Raw genomic sequence first — 20,918 nt, forward strand, 5'->3', positions numbered from 1 at the left:
AGACAAGCTCCTACCATCTCACTTGTAGGAAGATAAACTGAGGAGCTGAAGGACAGGCCAGGGGATGGGAAAAGGAGCAAAAGAATGCAAATGAAGCATCCTACAAGAGTTCTTGCAAGAAGAGGTTGACTATCCACAGGTTCAGAAATAGAATTTGTGTGTACTAGAATTGCTTTTAATATTATGGTGGAAATAAGTTTAAACAGATAATGAAGGATCCTAATCATACATTAGAACAGTCCTCAAAACATTCTGTGGCCACAAACTCATTACTGCGGCCATTGAACACATACAACCCCCAGAGGCCTACCATTCTTCCATTCTGAGGCTAAGCTCTCCTACAGGTTTGCAGCCAATGCTGCTGTCATTCCCTGCCTTCCATAGAACTTATACATACTTAATTATACCGCAGCCTCATCAGGAGACGCAGGCCAATAGCTACTTTTTTCAGTCCATACAGATCATGACCTCAAAGGTAGAATTTGGGATCACAACCCAGTTTGGAAAGCCCTGTATAGATAGATAGACTGCCTCTAAATATTCAGATACTTTTGGGACACTAAGGGCTCCTTTTACAAAGCCACGTTAGCAATTTAATGCGTGTAATAGAGCGCGCTAAACTGCAGGCCGTGCTAGCTGCTATCGCCTCCTCTTGAGCAGGCGATAGTTTTTTGGCTAGCGCAGGGGTTAGCGCGTGATGAAAAGTTGTACGCATTAAACCCGCTAGCGCAGCTTTGTAAAAGGAGCGCTAAATATTACTAAACATGACACCTAGCTAATAATTCACCTCCATCCCTTAGTAACAATACAATTTAATACATTTTTTTTTTTTTTACCTTGCATAGAATCTGTTTTCACAATAAAATCATCTGGAGTGAGTATGAAATTCAACCACCAGAGAAAACCTCTTTCTTGTTTTTCCTTCCAACGTTCATCAAAAAAGACATTTTTGGCAGCAAATGGCATTGGATGTCTTGGGATTGCTAAAATAATTTTTTTAGAAAGAAAAAAAAACAAAACGCACCAAGTTAACAAATTTAATCATCCTTTTTAAAATTTATATCAAAGAATAGCTAATTTTTAAAAATCCCCCAATTCATACAACATTGAAAACGGTATAATTACATTTTTCTTTTAAAAAGGGAAAAAATATTTTCCCAAAATAGTTTCTTATAACAAGTTAGAAGCCAGAGATCAAACAAGCTGATTGATAAAAAGATAAAGCCTTTAATACCTAAGGTTTCTAAATTTTAAATGAGGCTTACATTATGGCTTAACCAAAGAACCACAAAATAGAGGTGAACCAAAAGACTTCCAGTACACAGTTGTGAAATATGGAGCACACACTTCTTAAGAGACACCAATGGACTTAACTAAATGGACTAAAGGTTGCATTACAGGTACTATGGCAGAATCTTTAACTATAGTTTTACCGAAGCCAAATAAAGATCCCACATTGGTTTCAAATTACAGGCCTATTTCTTTGATTAATGTAGATGGAAAACTTTTGGCTAAGTTATTGGCTTTATGCTTGGCCAAGGCTCTCCCTTATATTATTGGTATTCACCAAACAGGGTTCGTTGCTCAAAGACATTCTTCAAACACCACCAGACTGGCTTCTACATGTTTAATTTAACAAAAGCCATGGAAGATCCGGCCTTCTCTGTAACTTTGAATGCAGAGAAGGCCTTTGATCATGTCGAATGGACCTTCATATATCAAGCAAAATTGGTTTGGTATTGGTTCAGGATTTATACAAAAGATTGAAACCTTGTATAGTTCCCCTTCTGCCAGATTATATATTAATAATACTTTTTCAGAATGTTTTTGTCTGGAGAGGGGAGTTAGACAAGGGTATCTATTATCTCCTTTGCTTTTTTGACATTGTACTGGAACCCTTGCTATTTGCTATTCAACAGGCAAATAAGATACAGGGTATTCCTTATGCAGGTCAGGAATATAAGATCTCTCCATATGCAGATGATATTTTGCTTCATTTGAGGAATCCTGAAACTTCCATCCCGCATTTACCGGATTTGACTGACCAATTTGGCAAATTTTCTGGATATAAAATAAATTGGAGGTTCTTCCACTAAATGTACACTGTTCAAAAGGATTATTTGATACATTCCCTTTTCTTTGGAAGGAAGAGGGTACAAAATATTTAGGTATTTGGATTCAAAAAACATTGGAAGAAATGATGAAAGTAAATGAGAAATCTTTATTACTAAAGGTCACAGAAATATGTGAGCAATGGAACTCCTTATATCTGTCTTGGTGGGGGAGAGTTCAAACGGTTAAGATGATGATTTTGCCTATGGTTTGCTACCAAATGGGCATGTTACCAGTGTTTTTCCAGGGGTCCTTTTACTAAATTTATTTGGCTGGGTAAAACTGCGAGAATTGCTTTAGTATCTTTACAAAAACCAATTGCGGCAGGTGGGGTAAATTTTCCTAATTTTTATAGGTACCATCAGGCCTATATACTGCGTCAGGGTATGTATTGGATCCTTCCTGAGCTCATGGAACATCTCCCTGATTTGCTTTACTTAGAATGGCAACTCATGTCTCCAATGCGATTGTGTCATGTTTTAAGTATCAAGTTACCCAGATATGTTAAGGATAATAGTATTTTATTTGACACCTGGAAAACTTTGAAATGTATTAATAACTTAACAGATGTTCCAGTAGAGAAGTCTACATGTCAGTCCTTATGGCTAAACTCCAAGATTCAAATTGGCGAGTCTAGGATCTTCTGGAAGCATTGGATGCACGCAGATGATGTTTTATCAGATGGGAAAATGCTTGATTTTTCATGACTGCAACAATCATTTGGCATAGCAAAGTCTCAAGTTTATAAATGGTTGCAGTTGTAGCAAGCCATTCAGAAGGGGTTCCCTGATTGGCAAAATCTAAAAAAAATCAGTATAGCTTGCCAGTCCTATGCTTCCAGATGGATTTCCTAGGACATCAGGCTGCCCAGTGGTATAAATTAATATCTGGTTATATGAATAAGAAACCAAAAACTAGTCTTAGAGACATTTGGGCATTAAGATAAAACAGCAGATTTATGTGTCTCAATGGTCAGGAATTTGGACTTGGAGGATGAGATGTACAACGTCAGCATCTATGAGACAAACTTGGTTTTTCTTGTTGCATAGAAGATTTTGGACCCCTGTTTGGTTGCAGAAGTTAGATAGTTCTAAGTCAAATAGATGCTGGCACTGTCATCTCGATATAGGGACAATGGATCATCTGCTCTTCTTTTGTCCCTTGATACTTTTAACTTTTGGCAATCCATTTGGAGTCAGATCAATAGAATACTGGAAGCTCCAGTGGGATTAACAAATGATACAGTGCTATTTGGCATGTTAATGAGGGCTAAAAGCCCAATAACTTCCCATAACAACAAAATTCTCTTTATTATGACAGGGATTGTCATACAATTTATTTTGAAGAACTGGAAAACCTGGGACTGATTAAATTATAATTTCTGGTGGGAATCTTTATGCTACACTTTTAAACTGGAACGTATGATTGCCATACAACTGGGACATTATAGAAAATTTAAGGATATTTGGAAAACATTGACAAAATTCTGTAAGAAGTGATTATTGATTTAGCCCTTTGATGATACACGTCCAGGGTGGGGAAATACTTTTAATTTAATTTATTGTTGATTGTAATTTTTGTGTTTATAAGAGGGGGGAAGAGATATGTATTTGTTATGAAATATAATTTGATTGAATTTAAGTGCTGTTTAAAGTGTAAAATGTTTGTATAATTTGCTGCACTTATAGGGGGCGTGGCTTGGATGCGCAATCGGAGGACAGGTGAATTAGCAGTTCCGTACTAACAGGATTAATACAAGGAGAATCAAGCTATAAATATTAAATTTTGCTTCCTCTATGTGTGATATTGGAGTTTAATATGGCATCAAACAAACAGCAAAAAGGAGAAATGTCAGGTTTAACTTCAGGAAACGCAAAAAGATCAAAGCCTGAGCCGGCGACTTCTACGAAGGTACCACTGCCAAAGGAGGATCGTAAGGACATCTTTGCGGAGTTACAACAAATTAAAGACATTGTTTCTAATAATTCAAGAACTCTCCAAGAAGTTAAGAAGGAGGTAGCAAACCATACCAAAAGGATGGAAAGTATGGATCTCAAATTTGATCAACTGGAAAAACGAACAGAGGTGAATGAAAGTATGATACAGCAGTGTAAAGTTGACAAGAAAATAATTGAAAATCTAACGAGAAATTTGGAAGATTGCATTAATAGAGGGAAAATAAATAATTTGAGGATTATCATGATTCCAGAGGGAGTAGAAAAAAATGACCCAATTGCCTTCCTTGAAAACTTCCTTCCAAAGATCCTGCCTCCTAAAACGAGATTTCCGCTCGAATTTGAAAGGGCTCACAGGATCCCTGCAAAGAGGTCTAATCAACAACAGGGGCCATGTCCTTTAATTTTTAGACTCTTGAGACATCAGCAGGTGATGGAAATTATCAGGCTAGCAAAGGAAAATAAAAACTTAAGATGTCAGGATTCAAAAATTCACATTGTACCTGACTTTGCTAGGAACACTGCGTACAAAAGAAAACAGCTGTTGGAGATGCGTCCGAAACTGAAAGCCATTGGTGCTAGATATGAGTTGATGTACCCTGCTATAATGAGGGTAACATATGGTAATAAAACTTTGAAGATCCTGTAAGATTACAGGAATTCCTGGAGAATTGTGAACCGATGTCTACATGAGAGCTATAACATCTATCATAACCTTTAATATCCAGGTTATTTGGAAAAAAGGACTACTGAAGATTTTTGCCTTCAGTTTGACTTGTTTTGTTTTATTTTATTTCAATTCAAATAAAAGCTTTCTGAAATCCATATGTGATGACATCAGTGCATAATGCAACCATTTTGAATACAACTGTTTAAACTGTTTACTTCAGAATGCTGCCATTGGATCGTTCGGGTTATATCCAAATATCTTATGATATCTTAAAGGAAGAATGGAATTATATTTGTATCCAAATATCTTATGATATCTTAAAGGAAGAATGGAATTATATTTGATTTTCAAGTTAAATCAATAACAGTAATATTTTCTTCAAAATGTTATTGTGTACTTGAAAGTCAGCCTGATGACCATTAGACCATTAGAGGGTAGTGTCCTGGCAATGGCTAATATATAATTTATAACAATTTCTCTTGTGGTTACGTTGTGATTTTCCTGCTTCTGAGTTTATACGTTAAGTGCATTTAATCTTTTGCCAGTACGTTTCCCTGCCTGCTGTAAACGTTTTTATACTTAAGGCTCAAAAGGAATTTAAACATTGCAAGAAGTTTTAAAGAGATGGAAGTTAGCGCCCCTTATGTTATGCTGAGATCGCCTGTGTTTTCATTATTGTATATATCTTCATGTGTGATCTCTTCAGAGTTTCAGTGAATGCTTCAAATATTGAAGGAAGTATGGTTACGTCGTCATGTCCACTCCAAATGTCTTAATTAGATTTGAACACTGAGAAGTACTTTTCATTCAAATATCAGCGCTTTTTCTCCCTCCCCCTTACCTTCAGATGCCAAGATGGGGCTTGTTTTTGATACATCTCACTATATGCAGGTCAAATTCTCTTCCCTCATTCTCATGACAATCTAAGAACTGTATGACAGGTCCTGGCTATTTTGAAAGGGAGGGAGGGTAGATAGGTGTGGGTTTCAGTAACCTTAATTTAAGATGTTAAGCTTTATACAATGAACATATACGCTCCAAGCATAAGATCGGGTGAATACTTGCATAATACGCTGTTTTGGATAGACTTTGGCAGGGATAGTTGAAAAGTGGATGCGTCCATAGAAGCCGTGAAAAGAACTACATTCATAAGTTCTCAATAGCTGTAGCTTCCCTGATGCCCCAGGAAGTCCTGTGGTTTTGTTCTGTAGCAGGAGATGATGCTACCCAGCTTAGGTAACGAGATTGAGAAGATCCCCGGCAGTGCTGCTTCATCCAAAGAAGGGCCTATTAACTTTTGAGATGCTAATGTTTAGGGCCGGGGGTCCTAGTTGGTAGAGAACCGAGAAAGGAATATGGGAATTTGAACCTAAAGTGATATAAATTTACAGGCCTTCATGATTCTAAGTAGACTATACTTGGCTTCTTTTAATAGAATATTTTTATTGCAGAAGTAATTTTAATCTCTATTTACTAGGCTTGTTTTTCACCATTTAACGTTTTACCTATATAAGATAGAAGAATATGGAAATCGAAATGTTTTCTGAATTTTTTTGGCATTGATATGTAGTATATTGTTAACACAAAAGTTATATTTAATGTCCTTACGTATGCGACTTGTTTCTCATTTCTTCATCAATTGCATATAAGGATAGCAAAAACGGAGATTGAAGATTTATGTTAGGAATTATTTGCATCAAACTATTGATTTTATAAAGATTGATTTAAGTTTCAAGCCACTTGGAATAATTGTATAGAGGGAAATAGTTATCATCTTTTATGAGTATACTATAAGTTAAGGAATTTAAGAATGAATACAGTATTTTTAATTTAAGATATATGTTTCAAAAGGCAATTGTAAAATGGATATTATATAATTCATAGTTTAATTTTTAATTATATTAGTCATATAGAAATCATAATTATTTTTATGATCTCTTAATTCCTGTGAGCATTATTAATTATAGTATAAATTCTTAGAAATCTATTCAAAATCTATAATATAGGGTATATTATTTGGGAAGTCTAGTTTCATATTTAATGTGTAATTTTACTTATTTTTGTTTTATCTAAATAGAACTCTTCACAATCTCTTAAAAGTATGAGTTCATTAATTATATTAATACTTTTATAAATGATTCATAGATTTAAATAGCTTAATATAGTTCAATAGGAATATATTTCAATTCATCCTGTTTCGGGTTCTTCATAACCTGATTTAATATGTGCGTTTCCAAGTTTTCATCATTATTCAAGGGGGGGATGGGTGGGGATAGATATAATGATTAGGGACGGGAGGGTAAGGAAAGAAGGGATTGAAGAGGAAAAATTTATTTTTTTAAAGTTTTTGTAATGGTGTCTATTCATAATAATTTATATAAAATTAAATATTACTGTTGGAGTACTTATCTGGAAATAGATGGAGATTAAAGTATTTTCATTGAATGTCAATGGCCTTAACCACCAAATAAAAAGGAAAAAAATGTTAGCTTTCCTAAAAAGCACAGTTACTTACCGTAACAGGTGTTATCCAGGGACAGCAGGCAGATATTCTCACATGTGGGCGACGTCATCCACGGAGCCCCAATGCGGCAGATTTTCAAGCAAACTTGATTGAAGTTTCAAGCTTGCTATGCTGCACCACGCATGTGCATGCCTTCTCCCTCCACTAGAGGGTGCATCCCCACCTCGTGGTCCTCAGTTCCATAGCCAGCAAAGAAGCCATCCCCGGGGAGGAGGGTGGGTTGTGAGAATATCTGCCTGCTGTCTCTGGATAACACCTGTTACGGTAAGTAACTGCTTTATCCCAGGACAAGCAGGCAGCATATTCTCACATGTGGGTGACCTCCAAGCCAATCAAAAAAGGGTAGGTGGGAGGATGGCAATTTTAGGAAAACAGGTTACGCAAAACCGACTGGCCAAACCGGCCGTCGCTCTTGGACAATGTATCCAGACAGTAATGGGAGGTGAAAGTATGAACCGAAGACCAAGTGGCAGCCTTACAGATGTCCTCAACAGGTGTAGACCGGAGGAAAGCAACAGAAGCTGCCATAGCCCGGACCTTATGCCCCGTGACCCGACCATGGAGCGTGAGACCAGCCTGAGCATAGCAAAAAGAAATACAAGCAGCCAACCAGTTGGACAAGGTGCGCTTGGAAACAGGACGTCCTAACCGATTAGGGTCGAAGGACAAAAACAATTGAGGAACATTCCGATGAGACTGAGTGCGTTGAAGATAAAAAGCTAACGCTCTCTTACAGTCAAGCATGTGAAGCGCCACCTCGCCAGGATGAGAGTGGGGCTTCGGAAAAAACACCGGGAGAACAATGGACTGATTGAGGTGAAAATCAGACACAACCTTAGGCAAAAATTTAGGATGGGTGCGGAGAACCACCTTGTCATGATGAAACACAGTAAAGGCAGGTTCGCAACCAAGGCCTGCAGCTCACTAATCCGCCGAGCGGAAGTTAGCGCAAGCAGAAAGATCACCTTCCAAGTGAGGAACTTGAGATGAGATTTGTCCATAGGCTCAAACGGTGGTTTCATCAGTTGAGCCAGTACCACATTAAGATCCCAAACCACAGGAGGAGGCTTCAGAGGAGGATGGACGTTCAAAAGACCCCTCATGAAACGAGTAACCAGAGGATGAAGGGAGCGGGACCTACCCTCGAGGTGCCGATGAAAAGCAGCAATTGCATTGAGATGCACCCGAATAGAAGTTGTCTTCAGACCGGATTGAGATAAATGAAGCAAATATTCCAGGACCGAAGCCACCGGAACCGAGCTCGGGTCCAGATGATGAGAGGAACACCAGGACGAAAATCTGGTCCACTTCTGAGAATAGCAAAGTCGAGTCGAGACCTTGCGCGAAGCTTCCAAAACCTCCCTGACAGAGTGAGAAAGAGGAACCGAAGTCAGGGGGAAAGGAACCAAGCCGTCAGATGTAATGACTGAAGATTGGGATGCAACAGCGAACCCCGACTCTGAGACAGCAGAGAGGGAAAAACAGGCAGAAGCAGAGGCTCCCTGACACTGAGTTGAAGGAGCAGGGAGAACCAGGGCTGACGAGGCGCAATGAGAATCAGAGTGGCCCGCGCAGATTTGAGATGGACCAACGTCCTCAAGATCAGAGGGAAAGGAGGAAACGCATAAAGGAACCTCCCTCCCCAGTCGAGAAGAAAGGCATCCGCCTCTAGACGATCCGGAGAGTACATCCGAGAACAATAGAGAGGGAGTTTGTGATTCTCCGGAGAGGCAAACAGATCCACTTGAGGAGTCCCCCACCGGTTGAAGACTTGATGCAGGACCCGAGAGTGGAGCGACCACTCATGCGGCTGGAGAAGGCGACTGAGTTTGTCCGCCAGACAGTTCCGCTCTCCTTGTATGTAAACCACCCGAAGGAAGATATTCTGAGAGACCGCTCACTCCCAGAGGCGCAGGGCCTCCTGGCACAGAGACCAAGAGCCCGTCCCCCCTTGCTTGTTCACATAGTACATTGCCACCTGGTTGTCCGTCCTTACTAGGACTACCTGATCATGCAGCAGGTGGCAGAAAGTCTGAGCAGCCAGAAAAATGGCGCGAAGCTCCAAGACATTGATGTGATAAAGACGGTCCTCCGCCGACCACAGTCCTTGAGTCCGCAAACCATCGAGATGAGCCCCCCAAGCGTACTCTGAAGAGTCCGTGGTTAGGACCTTGTGATGCGGAGGGGCGAGAAAGAGCAAACCCCTGGAAAGATTGGAAGAGTTGGTCCACCAACGGCGCGAGCGTTTCAAAGAGGGAGTCACCGTCACAGGGGTGAAGACCGGGTCCCGGTCCTGACGCCACTGTGAGGCCAACGTCCACTGAGGAAGCCTCAGATGCAAGCGGGCAAACAGCGTGACATGAACTGTAGATGCCATGTGACCCAGCAGAATCATCAGGCGCTGCGCCAATACCGAGGGCAGCAGCGAGACCTGGCGACTCAGGCGGAGAAGGGCCTCCAACCGCGGAGGAGGAAGGAACGAACGGAGGCGAACCGTGTCCAGCACGGCCCCGATGAACTGAAGAGATTGAGAAGGGCACAATTGAGACTTCGGGAAGTTCACCTCGAACTTCCAGTGCCAGCCTCAGACCCCCAGGAAACCGCGCCGAGGGAATGCGCCAGGGTCGTAGACCTCCGAGGCCTCGAGGAGCCCCTCGGGGAAGACCTTGGGGTACGAGGCACAGAGACCTTCCGCCGCGGCGGGGAGGAATCCCTCGAGCCCCGTGGCAAACTCTTCCTAGCAGGGGAGCGGAACAGCCTCGGGTTAGACAGGTTGAGCTCCGAAACCCTAAGAGCCTCGACCTCCCGGGCCGGCGAGGAGCGACCCCGCCGCCGAGGAGACCCACGAGGACATTTGGACCTCCTGGAACGGCGCTTCGCCCGAGGCCGGACTGAGGGCGAGGACCCGCGGGAGGCTCCCGACGAGGAGTCGGAGGAAGAAATCCTGCGAACACGGCGCACCTTGTCCCGAGGTCGAACACTACACTCAGGCTGGTCAGGTGTCGAGACCGAGGCTAAGGCTGGGGCCGAGGTAGGTGTCAACACCAGGGCCGAGGCCGGGGACAGCTGTAAATGGGCCAGGGCGGAGGACAGCTCCGAGGAGATAAGCGCCCGGAGCAGGTCCTGGAACACCGGCACGGCCATCATAGAAGGCATGTCCGACGCCGTCGGGTACTCCGCAGAGGGCGACCTCGGCAGCGAGTATTCCCAAGGAGCACCCGACTTCGAGGTCCGGGGCGGGGCCGAGGATGACCCACCCGCCCCCGTCGAGGAACCCGAGGAGGGCTTCTTCGTCAAACCTGGAACTGAGGAAGGAAGCGGGGACTTACCCGGGGCCGACTTCGGGCCCGATGAAGGCTTCGAGGAGGAAGACATCCGAGGCGAGGTCGAGGGCACCGAGGCCGAAGTCAAAGCCGGGGCCGACGTCGAGGCCTTCCCCGCCGCGGGTTCCACAATGACCAGCTCCGCCATGCGAGCACACCGGCGGCAGAGCGCCCAAGGCAGGAGTCCATAGGGTGATCCGCACCCAAGCAGAGGAGGCACCACCGGTGGGGATCGGTGATCGATAGCAACCGATCGCACTGGGTGCACTTCTTGAAGCCCGACAGAGGCCGGGACATGAACGAAAACAAGGCCGCGAACGAACGAGGTCCCGCGGCCGCGGCAACCGGGAGCCCCCGGTGCCGCCACGAAAAGTTTTTTGGTTTTTTTTTTTGACGATTTACGACTTCGCAGACGAAGGGAAAACAAAAAAACGCACAGCGACTAAGTAAAACAACCCAGCCGCGGTGACAGAAGGCAAAAAGGCTCGGAGCAAAAACACGACAGGGCTTCTGGCTCCGCGGAAGAAACAGAACTGAGGTCCACGAGGTGGGGATGCGCCCTCTAGTGGAGGGAGAAGGCATGCACATGCGTGGTGCAGCATAGCAAACTTGAAACTTCAATCAAGTTTGCTTGAAAAGCTGTCCGCGTCGGGGCTCCGTGGATGACGTCACCCACATGTGAGAATATGCTGCCTGCTTGTCCTGGGATAACAGCAAAATGCTGATTTGTATTTTATTCAGGAGACGTACCTATCAATGGTGGAAAAGAAAGCTGGAAGAGGGTTGGGTACGCCAGAATTTTTTTGCCCCTTCAGTTGGCAAAAAGGCTGGGGTTGCCATATTAATAAATAAAAAATGTACAGCTAATTTTCAGTTGATTGATTCGGATCCTTTGGGAAGGTGAGTACATGTGAGAATGAGCATGGGAAATAATACCCTGGAACTGTTTAATGTGTATGCCCCAAATATGAATCAAATGGAATTTTTAAAGAAATTACAACAACTTCTACTCCCACTGACTGCTTCTAATTTAATACTAGCTGGAGATTTCAATGCTGTAATGCAGGGGTGTCCAATGTCGGTCCTCGAGGGCCGCAATCCAGTCAGGTTTTCAGGATTTCCTCAATGAATATGCATGAGATCTATTTGCATGCACTGCTTTCAATGCATATTCATTGGGGAAATCCTGAAAACCCGACTGGATTGCGGCCCTCGAGGACCGACATTGGACACCCCTGCTGTAATGGATCCATTATTGGATAAAAAAACAAGTAAAATTATGAAATCATTAGAGTTAGATAATTTGGTACAATCTTGTAATTTAATAGATATATGGCGTATTTTGATGATCAGGAATTTTCCTTTTGTTCACAAGTTCATAAATCTTTTTCAAGAATAGATTATATTTTTGTCTCAAATCAAATAGTACAGCGAGTGACAAAAGCTGCCATAGATCCTATCATTTTATCTGATCATGGTGGTGTATGGATTGAATTTCAGTTTGATGAGCAAGATTAAAGCAAGTCTGTATGGAGATTTGATAATACAGTGGTACCTCGGTTTACGAGTGCACCGGTTTGCGAGTGTTTTGCAAGACGAGCAAAACATTCGCAAAATCGGCGCCTCGGAAACCGAGCGCGCTTCGATTTAAGAGCACCCCCCCCCGCGATCCGCACCCCCCCACCGCCATCGGGCACCCTCCCGCCGCCATCGAGCCCCCCCCCCCCCGCTGCGACCTGAGGTCCCCCCAACTCACCCGAACCCTCTTCTTACTTTGCTGTAGCCTCCACAGCAGCACCGGCACCAGCATGTCCTGTGCGTGGTGCCGGTGCCTGAAGATCTGCTTCCTGTGCTGGGCCTTGAGCATGTGCGCATGCTCAAGACCTGAGAGTTCACATCGAACGTGAAATCTCACATCGAACGTGAACTCTTCAGGCACCGGCACCACGCACAGGACATGCTGGTGCCAGTGCCGCTGCGGAGGCTACAGCAAAGTAAGAAGAGGGTTCGGGTGGGTTGGGAGGACCTCAGGTCGCGGCGGTGGGTGCGGATCGCGGGGGAGAGGATACCGGTTCGCGGGGGGGCCTTCGGGGGGAGCAATGCCGGTTCTCGTGGGGGGGGGGGAGCAGCGCTGCTGGCCTCGGGGGGGGGAGGATAGGGGGTGGGAACGTATCAAAGCGAGTTTCCATTATTTCCCATGGGGAAACTCGCTTTGATAAACGAGCATTTTGGATTATGAGCATGCTCCTGGAACAGATTATGCTCGTAATCCAAGGTACCACTGTACATTGATTGCGGATTCAAATTTCCTTGAAGAATTTAAATTAAAAATGATTGAATTTTTTCAACTTAATACTTCAGAAGATATTAACATAGAAACATTATGGGATGCAGTTAAGGCTACCATGAGAGGTAATATTATTCCATATTCGGCGTATATTAGAAAACAACTTAAAAAACAATTTTATAATTTGGAAAAATAAATTAAACATTTGGAAACTAAATTAGTTGATAAGTGGGAGCAAAGTACCCTACAGGCTTTATTAAAAGCAAAAGGTAAATATGAGTTATCTTCAAAATTTGTAAGGAAAGATTTGTTTTCTCAACAAACTCTGTATTATGGAAGCTCAAATAAGGCGGGAAGATTATTGGCAAATTATCTTAAAGCAAAGAAAAGAAGAACAATAATTATTGCAATAAAGGATGAGAATGGAGAGACATACTAAAATTGGAAATATTTTACGTCAATTTCTAAATTTTTATAAAGACCTATATTCTAGGGAAAAAGGTTTAGAATTTTTGAATTTAATTATTGGACCGAAGGTTCCTGAACATATAAAAAGAAGTTTGGAGGAGCCTATATCACTAAAAGAATTAGAAACAGCATTGAAATCTCTTAGAGTTGGATCCGATCTAGGTGGTGATGGTTTCACAGTAGAATTTTATAAATCATTTCAAATTACCCTTTTACCTCATTTATTAAATTTATATCAGTTTCAACTGACTAAGGGTTGCATTACAGGTACTATGGCAGAATCATTAACAATCGTTTTGCCAAAGACAAATAAAGATCCCACTTTGGTTTCAAACTACAGGCCTATCTCGCTAATCAATGTTGATGGAAAACTGTTAGCTAAGACTTTGGCTTTACGCTTAGCTAAGGCTCTCCCTTTTATTATTGATATGCACCAATTGGGATTTGTTGCTAAGAGACATTCCTCTAATAATACCAGATTGGCTTTTCATATGTTAAATTTAACAAAAGCCATAAAAGATCCGGCTTTCTCTGTCTCTTTGGACGCGGAAAAAGCCTTTGATCGGGTTAAGTGGACTTTCATGTATCAAGCACTAGACTGGTTTGGTATAGTTTCAGGATTTATACAAATGATCCAGACGTTGTATAGCTCCCCTGCTGCAAGACTATATATTAATAATAATTTATCAGAGAGTTTTAATTTGCAGAGGGGGGGTTAGACAAGGATGCCCTTTATCTCCTTTGATTTTTGATATTGTATTAGAACCCTTGTTATTAGCCATTCAACAAGCAAAGGGGATACAGGGTATTCCTTATACAGATTGGGAATATAAAATATATATATTGCTTTATTTGAGAAATCCATACATTACCATTCCATGCTTGCTACAGTTGATAGAGAAATTTGGAAAATTTTCAGGGTATAAGATAAATTGGAGTAAGTCAGAAATTCTTCCACTTAATGTGCACTGTACTAAAGGATTATTTGATTCTTTCTCATTTGTATGGAAAGAAGAGGGATTAAAATATTTAGGTATTAGGTTAAAAAAATACACTGGAAGACACAATGAAAGAATGAAAATTTTTTATTAAAAAAAGTAACAGAAATGTGTGAGCAATGGAATCCTTTACATCTTTCTTTCTTGGTGGGGAAGAGTCCAAACTATTAAAATGATGCTATTACTAGTTTTGTTTCAAGGGTCCTTTTATAAAAAGTTATATGGTATTCTTACAAAATTTGTTTGGCTTGGTAAAATCCCTAGAATTGCTTTAGTATCTCTACAAAAACCAATTGTGGAGGGTGGGGTAAATTTTTCAAACTTTTACAGGTATCAAGCCTATGTTTTACGCCAGGATATGTATTGGGTCCTCCCAGAGCTCATGGAGAATACACCACATTGGTTGTATTTGGAATGGCAACTCATGTTTCCTTTACATTTATCTCATGTTCTCAGTGTAAAGATGCCTAGAATATATAAAGAGAACAGAATATTGATGGATACATGGAAAACATTGTGTTATGTCAGCAATTTAACACCTAACCCAATACACAAATCAACAAATCAATCTATATGGCTAAACTCCAAGATTCAAATTGGCGGATTTAAAATCGTATGGAAGCATTGGATTATTGCAGGTATACGGACTTTAGATGATATTATTTTAAATGGTAAACTGCTTGATTTTTCACAGTTGCGACATAAATATGGTCTTAATAAATCACAAAGCTTTGAATGGGTGCAACTGAAACAGGCTATTCAGGAGGGGTTCCCTGAATGGAAAAATCTTAATAATCAGTATAGTCTGGAGTTCTTATGCTTTCAGGCGGATTTCTTGGGACACCAGGCCGCACAGTGGTATAAATTGATATCTGGATTTATGAATAAAAAACCAAAAACTGAGACATTTGGAGCATTGAGATTAAGCATCAAATTTCTGCATCTCAATGGCCACAAATTTGGTCTACATCTATGAGAAACTTGGTTCTTTTTGTTACATAGAGCATTTTGGACCCCGGTTCAATTACAAAAGTTGGATAGCTCTAAGTCTAATAGATGCTGGCATTGTAATCTGGAAGCAGGGACTCTAGATCATTTACTATTCTATTGTCCCTGTATCATGGCCTTTTGGAAATCAATTTGGTCTCAAATTAATTGTTTATTAGAAAACCATGCAGCATTATCATATGATACAATTCTATTCGGTACATCAATGAGAATAAAAAATCAAATTTCATCAAGTAATAATAAACTTTTATTGATTATGACAGGAGTCGCCATACAACATATCACCAGGAATTGGAGAAATTATAGTAGACTTTCTGGTGGAACGCATTGTGCCATATTTACAAAATGGAAAGAACAATTGCCATACAAAAAGAAAATTATAATCATTTTAAAAAGTTCTGGGGGCCATTAACAACTTATTACAATGAATAGACGCCATTTTCCATTGAAAGTACATTTATAACATGGGGGAGGGGTTGGTATAAAGTTCTATTTAAGGTTTAATCATTAGATAAGAATGTAATATTTATACGAAATTTATGATTAAAGTATTTGTGGGAAGGGTGGGTGGGGAGGGAATAAATTTATGTATTTAAGATAATAATAGAAAGAAATTCAAGTGATGTGTATAAATTTAAATGATGCAATATTGTGCACTTGTTATAAGATGAAAAATGAATAAAGACTTTGAGGATGGGTGGGGTAGTTGACTACCAAATACCTGGATGAACAAATGAATTTTGGAAGATTAGATTCTTACCTTTATTTCTTCTTTCTTGTAAACAGAATATCAGTCTTGACAAAACGGATATTTACTATCTTTTACAGCAAATTCTGTAGTGAGCCTAATTTACGTACTCTTCTGCTCCTTCTCCTCATCTCATTCTGGGCTTCTTCAGTATGTATCAAATCAGTTAGTCAGCCTAGAGTGTGTACAACAAGAGAGGAGACACAGGGCTTCCCTGAGACAACACAAGTCTGCTCAATAAAATCAGCTTTTATTTATTTTGACTGGAGTTGTCATTCAACAGATTACATTCAATTGGAAAAATTATGACAGATTAAATTACAATTTTTTGGTGGAATTCTGTTTGTCATATATACAAAATGGAACGCACATTAGCAACACAGAGAGGATATTTTGGTAAATTTCAAAAAATTTGGGGACCATTAACAAACTTTTGCAATGAGTAATGAACATTTTCCCAAAGTAAGATATTTGAAATGATGGGTTGTGGATGGGTAATATTTTATTAAATCCTATAATGTATAAGAATATATAAATATTTTTGATGTATTCGGGATGGAACTTTTGTAAAGGGAGGGAGGGGAAGGGAGGGTTTTCTGACCTGATATTAATTGTCTTAGATGCTAGGAATAGTATATAATATTCAATATATTATAGAATATAGGGATTGACTGAAATGGGAAAGGGGGGTTTAAATGTTATATTTAAAGTGATACAGGAAAGTTAATCAAGTGTATTTATATAAGTTTGAACAATTTTTTTCTGTTACACTTGTTGTAATATGTAAAAATGAATAAAGAATTTAAAAAAACAAACAAAAACAAAAAAAAAAATCAGCATTAAAACATTTTGCAATGCATAATGAGGTGAAATGAAACTTGGGTATAACCTTCATCAACAATTCAAAAGATACTCAATTTGCAAATTTACACTACTGTAATAACATTTAATTTTCCTCCCTGACTGTAAGGGACAGTGGAAGTAAACATGTTTAACCCTCCAGACAGAAAGCAGGTTAACAAACCCTGAGACAGAAAGCAGGTTAACAAACTGACAGGGCCGGCATCAAGACTGATATTCCTGTTTACAAGAAAGAAGATTAGCAAAGGTAAAACCCTAATCTTCCATTCTAGTCCAACGAGAATATCAGTTTTGACCAAAGGGATGTACCAAAGCAGTCCACAGTGCCTAGGGAAGGACAAGTGACCCTAATGTCAGCACCCGGAGATCCAAACTCTGTATCCCTTCTCGTTGCTACATCCACCATGTAAAAATTGGTAGGAGTCGAGGCCATGTGACTGCCATACAAATTTCTTCAGGTGAGACTGCTCTAGCCTCCACCTGGGACACCACCACCCTTCAAGTGGAACGTATCTTTACTCCCACAGGAGACCATTTTCTGCTCCCGATATAAGCCGAATAAATTGCCAAACAAATCCATCTTGAAATGGTCTCCTTTGATGCCAAAAGTCCCTGACATGCTGCATCCAGGAGCACGAAGAGATGATCCGACAAGCAAAACTTGTTTATCATCTCTAAATAATGAAGAACTCTTCGGATATCCAGGCATTTCAGGATCTTGTCTTTCTTCTTTGCCCCAGAGGGCAAAAAGGCCAGTGACACCAGAGCCTGGAACCAACACGATTTGAATAATGACCAGACAACAAAAGGTATACAAATAATTATATTTTCTATTTTGTGATTAGACTATATAAGAATTGAAATGCTTATCCTGCTGGTGCTGGTGTTAGACATGAGTAGGGCCCAGGACAGAAATATGGGAAGAGACCCCTAAAGCCCTCTACTAGCCTGTACCATCTTCAGCTTCCAGCAGGCTTAGGGATTTCTTTAGCCAGGGGGCAAATGCTCTAATTGCACTCCTTGGCTTAACACCATTCCTGGCATGTGTGATCTTTATATTTTGCACAGTAAAGGAGGAAATTAATCTTAATTTTTTTGGGTGTTGTGCTATATGGAAGGTGTGGCTTCTTAGGATTTTTTATTAATTTATGTTTATCATTTTTGGCAAGTTATTATGAATTTGGTATTTGTGTTCTGTGTGTGACCGAGGTATTCTGTTAGGATGAATTTTCTATGTAGCATTCAGTTTTCCCGAAAATGAAGGGGATATTGTGAGGGGAGATGGGTTTTGTTGATCCTTTTTCTGTATTTGTGATTTATAAAATGACAGTTTTACAGCATATTGTTCCTTTTTATACTTTAATAAAATAATTTCAGTATAGTTTTTCAAGACTTGTGTGAATGGGATCAGACAGCGTTCGTGGGGACGGTGCCGGGACAGAGACAAAGTTTTCCCTGTGTCACTCTCTAAACTCCACCTCCTCAGGGAGCCAGGAAAACTGAAATGTGGAGATAAGCCTCCATCAAATCCAGGGCAGCCAGAACCTCTCCCAGCTGGACTGCTGCAATGACAGATCTCACCATCTCCATCTGGAAACGCAGAACCCTCGGGGCCATATTAATATGTTTGAAATCCAGAATGAACGTCCAGTTGTCAGAATCTTTCTTGGACACAACAAAGTGAGTATCTGCCCACGCTCAAGTATTCTTCAAGAAAATGGTTCTATGGCTTGAAAATCCAGCAATCTGTTTTAACGTTGCCCAGACTTGGACCGCCAGATGTGGTTGGCCCGCCAGAGAATCCATAAACCAGTTGGACAGAGGACATGCAAATTCTCTCTTGACAATATCCAAGACCCAAAGATCTGTCGTTGTGCTTTCCCAGGCCTCCAGAAAGTCCAAGAGCAAACCTCCAATTTTCTGAAGGGCAGCTGGAGGCCTGACGTCATTGTGGCTTCTTGGCTGCCATTGTGACCCAGGAACCTGTATTTTGGATTTTCTGGCTTCAGAAATCTCTCCATCTAGAACCTTGATAGGATCTTTAAGACGAGCCTCTCAAGGCATACTGGCAAAAACGTCGGGACCCCCAAATGAAGCTCTGGTTCTGGCTTCTAGCTGCTTGAGGTCTTCTGTCCGGTAAGGACTTGGGATGACGACCTTTCACACAGGCCTTAAGATCATCCAGACCTTTGCCAAAAAACATCTGTCCCTTGAAGGGGAGCCTCTAGGTGTAGCCTTGGCGGTTGAATCGCCCAACGTCTGATCCACAGCATGCATCAAGCGGAGATGAAGTACGCGGAAACTCTCGCCATGACTCTAATTACATCATAAAGTGCGTCAGCTAAATTGTCCACCCCTGCCAGCACAAGCTGAGTTAATAGCTCAGTTGCTGCCATTTCCAGGGATCGAAGCTGTGAAAGGCAGTTTGCATGCTATGAAAGCAGCTGATGCTGTCTTAACTTCTAGGGCCAGGGTCTCAAACTGCCTCCTGAGGATCATATCTACTCTGCATCCTGTGTATCCTTCAGTACGACTCCTCCCTCATTGGAAGTCTACCTTTGGCATAGCAAACATATGCTAAAACTCTTGATCCAGAGGATACAGCCTAGTCATGGTTTTTGCCCCTTTGAGGGAGCCTTCCGGGACCTCCCAGAGCTCTGTAACCAGGAGTTTCATGCCTGGGTGCACAGAAAGGACGTGGGCTAAGATCAGACTCCATTCAAAAGAGAACACTGAGATGACTGGGACTGAGGCAGATCAATTTTGAGCTCATGCAGAGACTCAGAAATAATATCTGGTAGGGCCGAAGACTTCAACAGCTACCGTATGGAGGGATCTACTCCCGGGTCTGTGGCCAGGACTCCATCCTGATCCTCAATATAGGAGGCCAAATCTCTCATCAGGGAGGCCTTGCTTTGAGACAGTAAAGGGATCAAGACTGAACTTTCATCCCCAGAATCCCTGTCCAACTGAGACACAGAAGCACTCTGAGGATTCCTAGAGGCATGTGCCGAGGGTTGCTCCTAAGCGGACCTAAATTGTGTATTCTGCCCATGCACATACGCCTGCCAGAACAGATTAATGAACTCTAGCATAAAGGCTTTAGTAGGCAACTCTCCTTTCCCTTTAGAAAGGAAACGCCTCTTCTTTGGCTGCGAAACATCTGCGCCAGTTTGGCGTGCTGTGCCGCTGTTCCGGGGCTCCTGGGGAAATTTTTGCTCCCCTAACAGGCTCAAAAGCTGTGTGTCATACCCTTGAGGCTGCATGGGAGCTAAATTTGAAGTTCCCGCCTCCCTGCTTCGTTCAACTTGGCACAAGGGCGCTCTTCTGCCACCCATTCTTTGTAAACAAGGCATGATATAGAGGTATTAAGAGTCAGAGGACTCCATTCCTGGCACTTTGGAAGCAAAATGAGGTGTTTTGGAGAAGTTTGAGAACGTAGGGGATACAAGATGGTTACTGCTAAAAAACAGCTTAAAATCACCTCAGGGCTGACCAAAAACCTCAAAAACAAACAAATAAACAAACTAAACTAAACTTTAAGCTTATATACCACATCTTCTCTATAAATATAGAGCTCGACACGGTTTACAAAAATTAAAAGGGAAGTACAGTGGGAGGATTTTAGGGGAGGGGGACCATGGCTCTAGCTGTAGAAACAGTTAATAACAGCTTTTGAAGACCCCCCTCCCCATCCCAATTTTTCCTACAGGCTGTCATGGATAGTGTGACCATATGGCTCCAGAAAAAAGGGGACGGATTGAGACATCCAGGTTTTACTTCCATTGAAAGCAATGGAAGTAAGGAGGACAGATTGAGACATCTTGGTTGCTTTCAATGGAAGTAAAACCCGGATGTCTCAACCCGTCCCCCTTTTTCTGGAGCCATATGGTCACAATAGTCATGGACCATGTGCTGGGGAAATGGTGCTGCCTGCTTCATCTCCTTACAGGTGTAGCTGTTC

At 41.6% G+C, this 20,918-nt stretch overlaps 1 protein-coding gene across 1 annotated transcript in view; it reads right to left on the reverse strand.

Moving 5' to 3' along the window:
• Nucleotides 1-20,918, reverse strand: part of ASPM (assembly factor for spindle microtubules) — a 222,198-nt gene that overhangs the window by 162,663 nt on the left and 38,617 nt on the right. Inside the window, exon 5 of the mRNA XM_033916408.1 lies at nt 837-983. Within this exon, the coding sequence (XP_033772299.1) occupies nt 837-983 (147 nt within the window). The remainder of the gene's footprint in view (nt 1-836; nt 984-20,918) is intronic.

The sequence above is a fragment of the Geotrypetes seraphini genome, chromosome 12, assembly GCF_902459505.1.
Source record: "Geotrypetes seraphini chromosome 12, aGeoSer1.1, whole genome shotgun sequence".
NCBI classification, from domain to species: domain Eukaryota; kingdom Metazoa; phylum Chordata; class Amphibia; order Gymnophiona; family Dermophiidae; genus Geotrypetes; species Geotrypetes seraphini.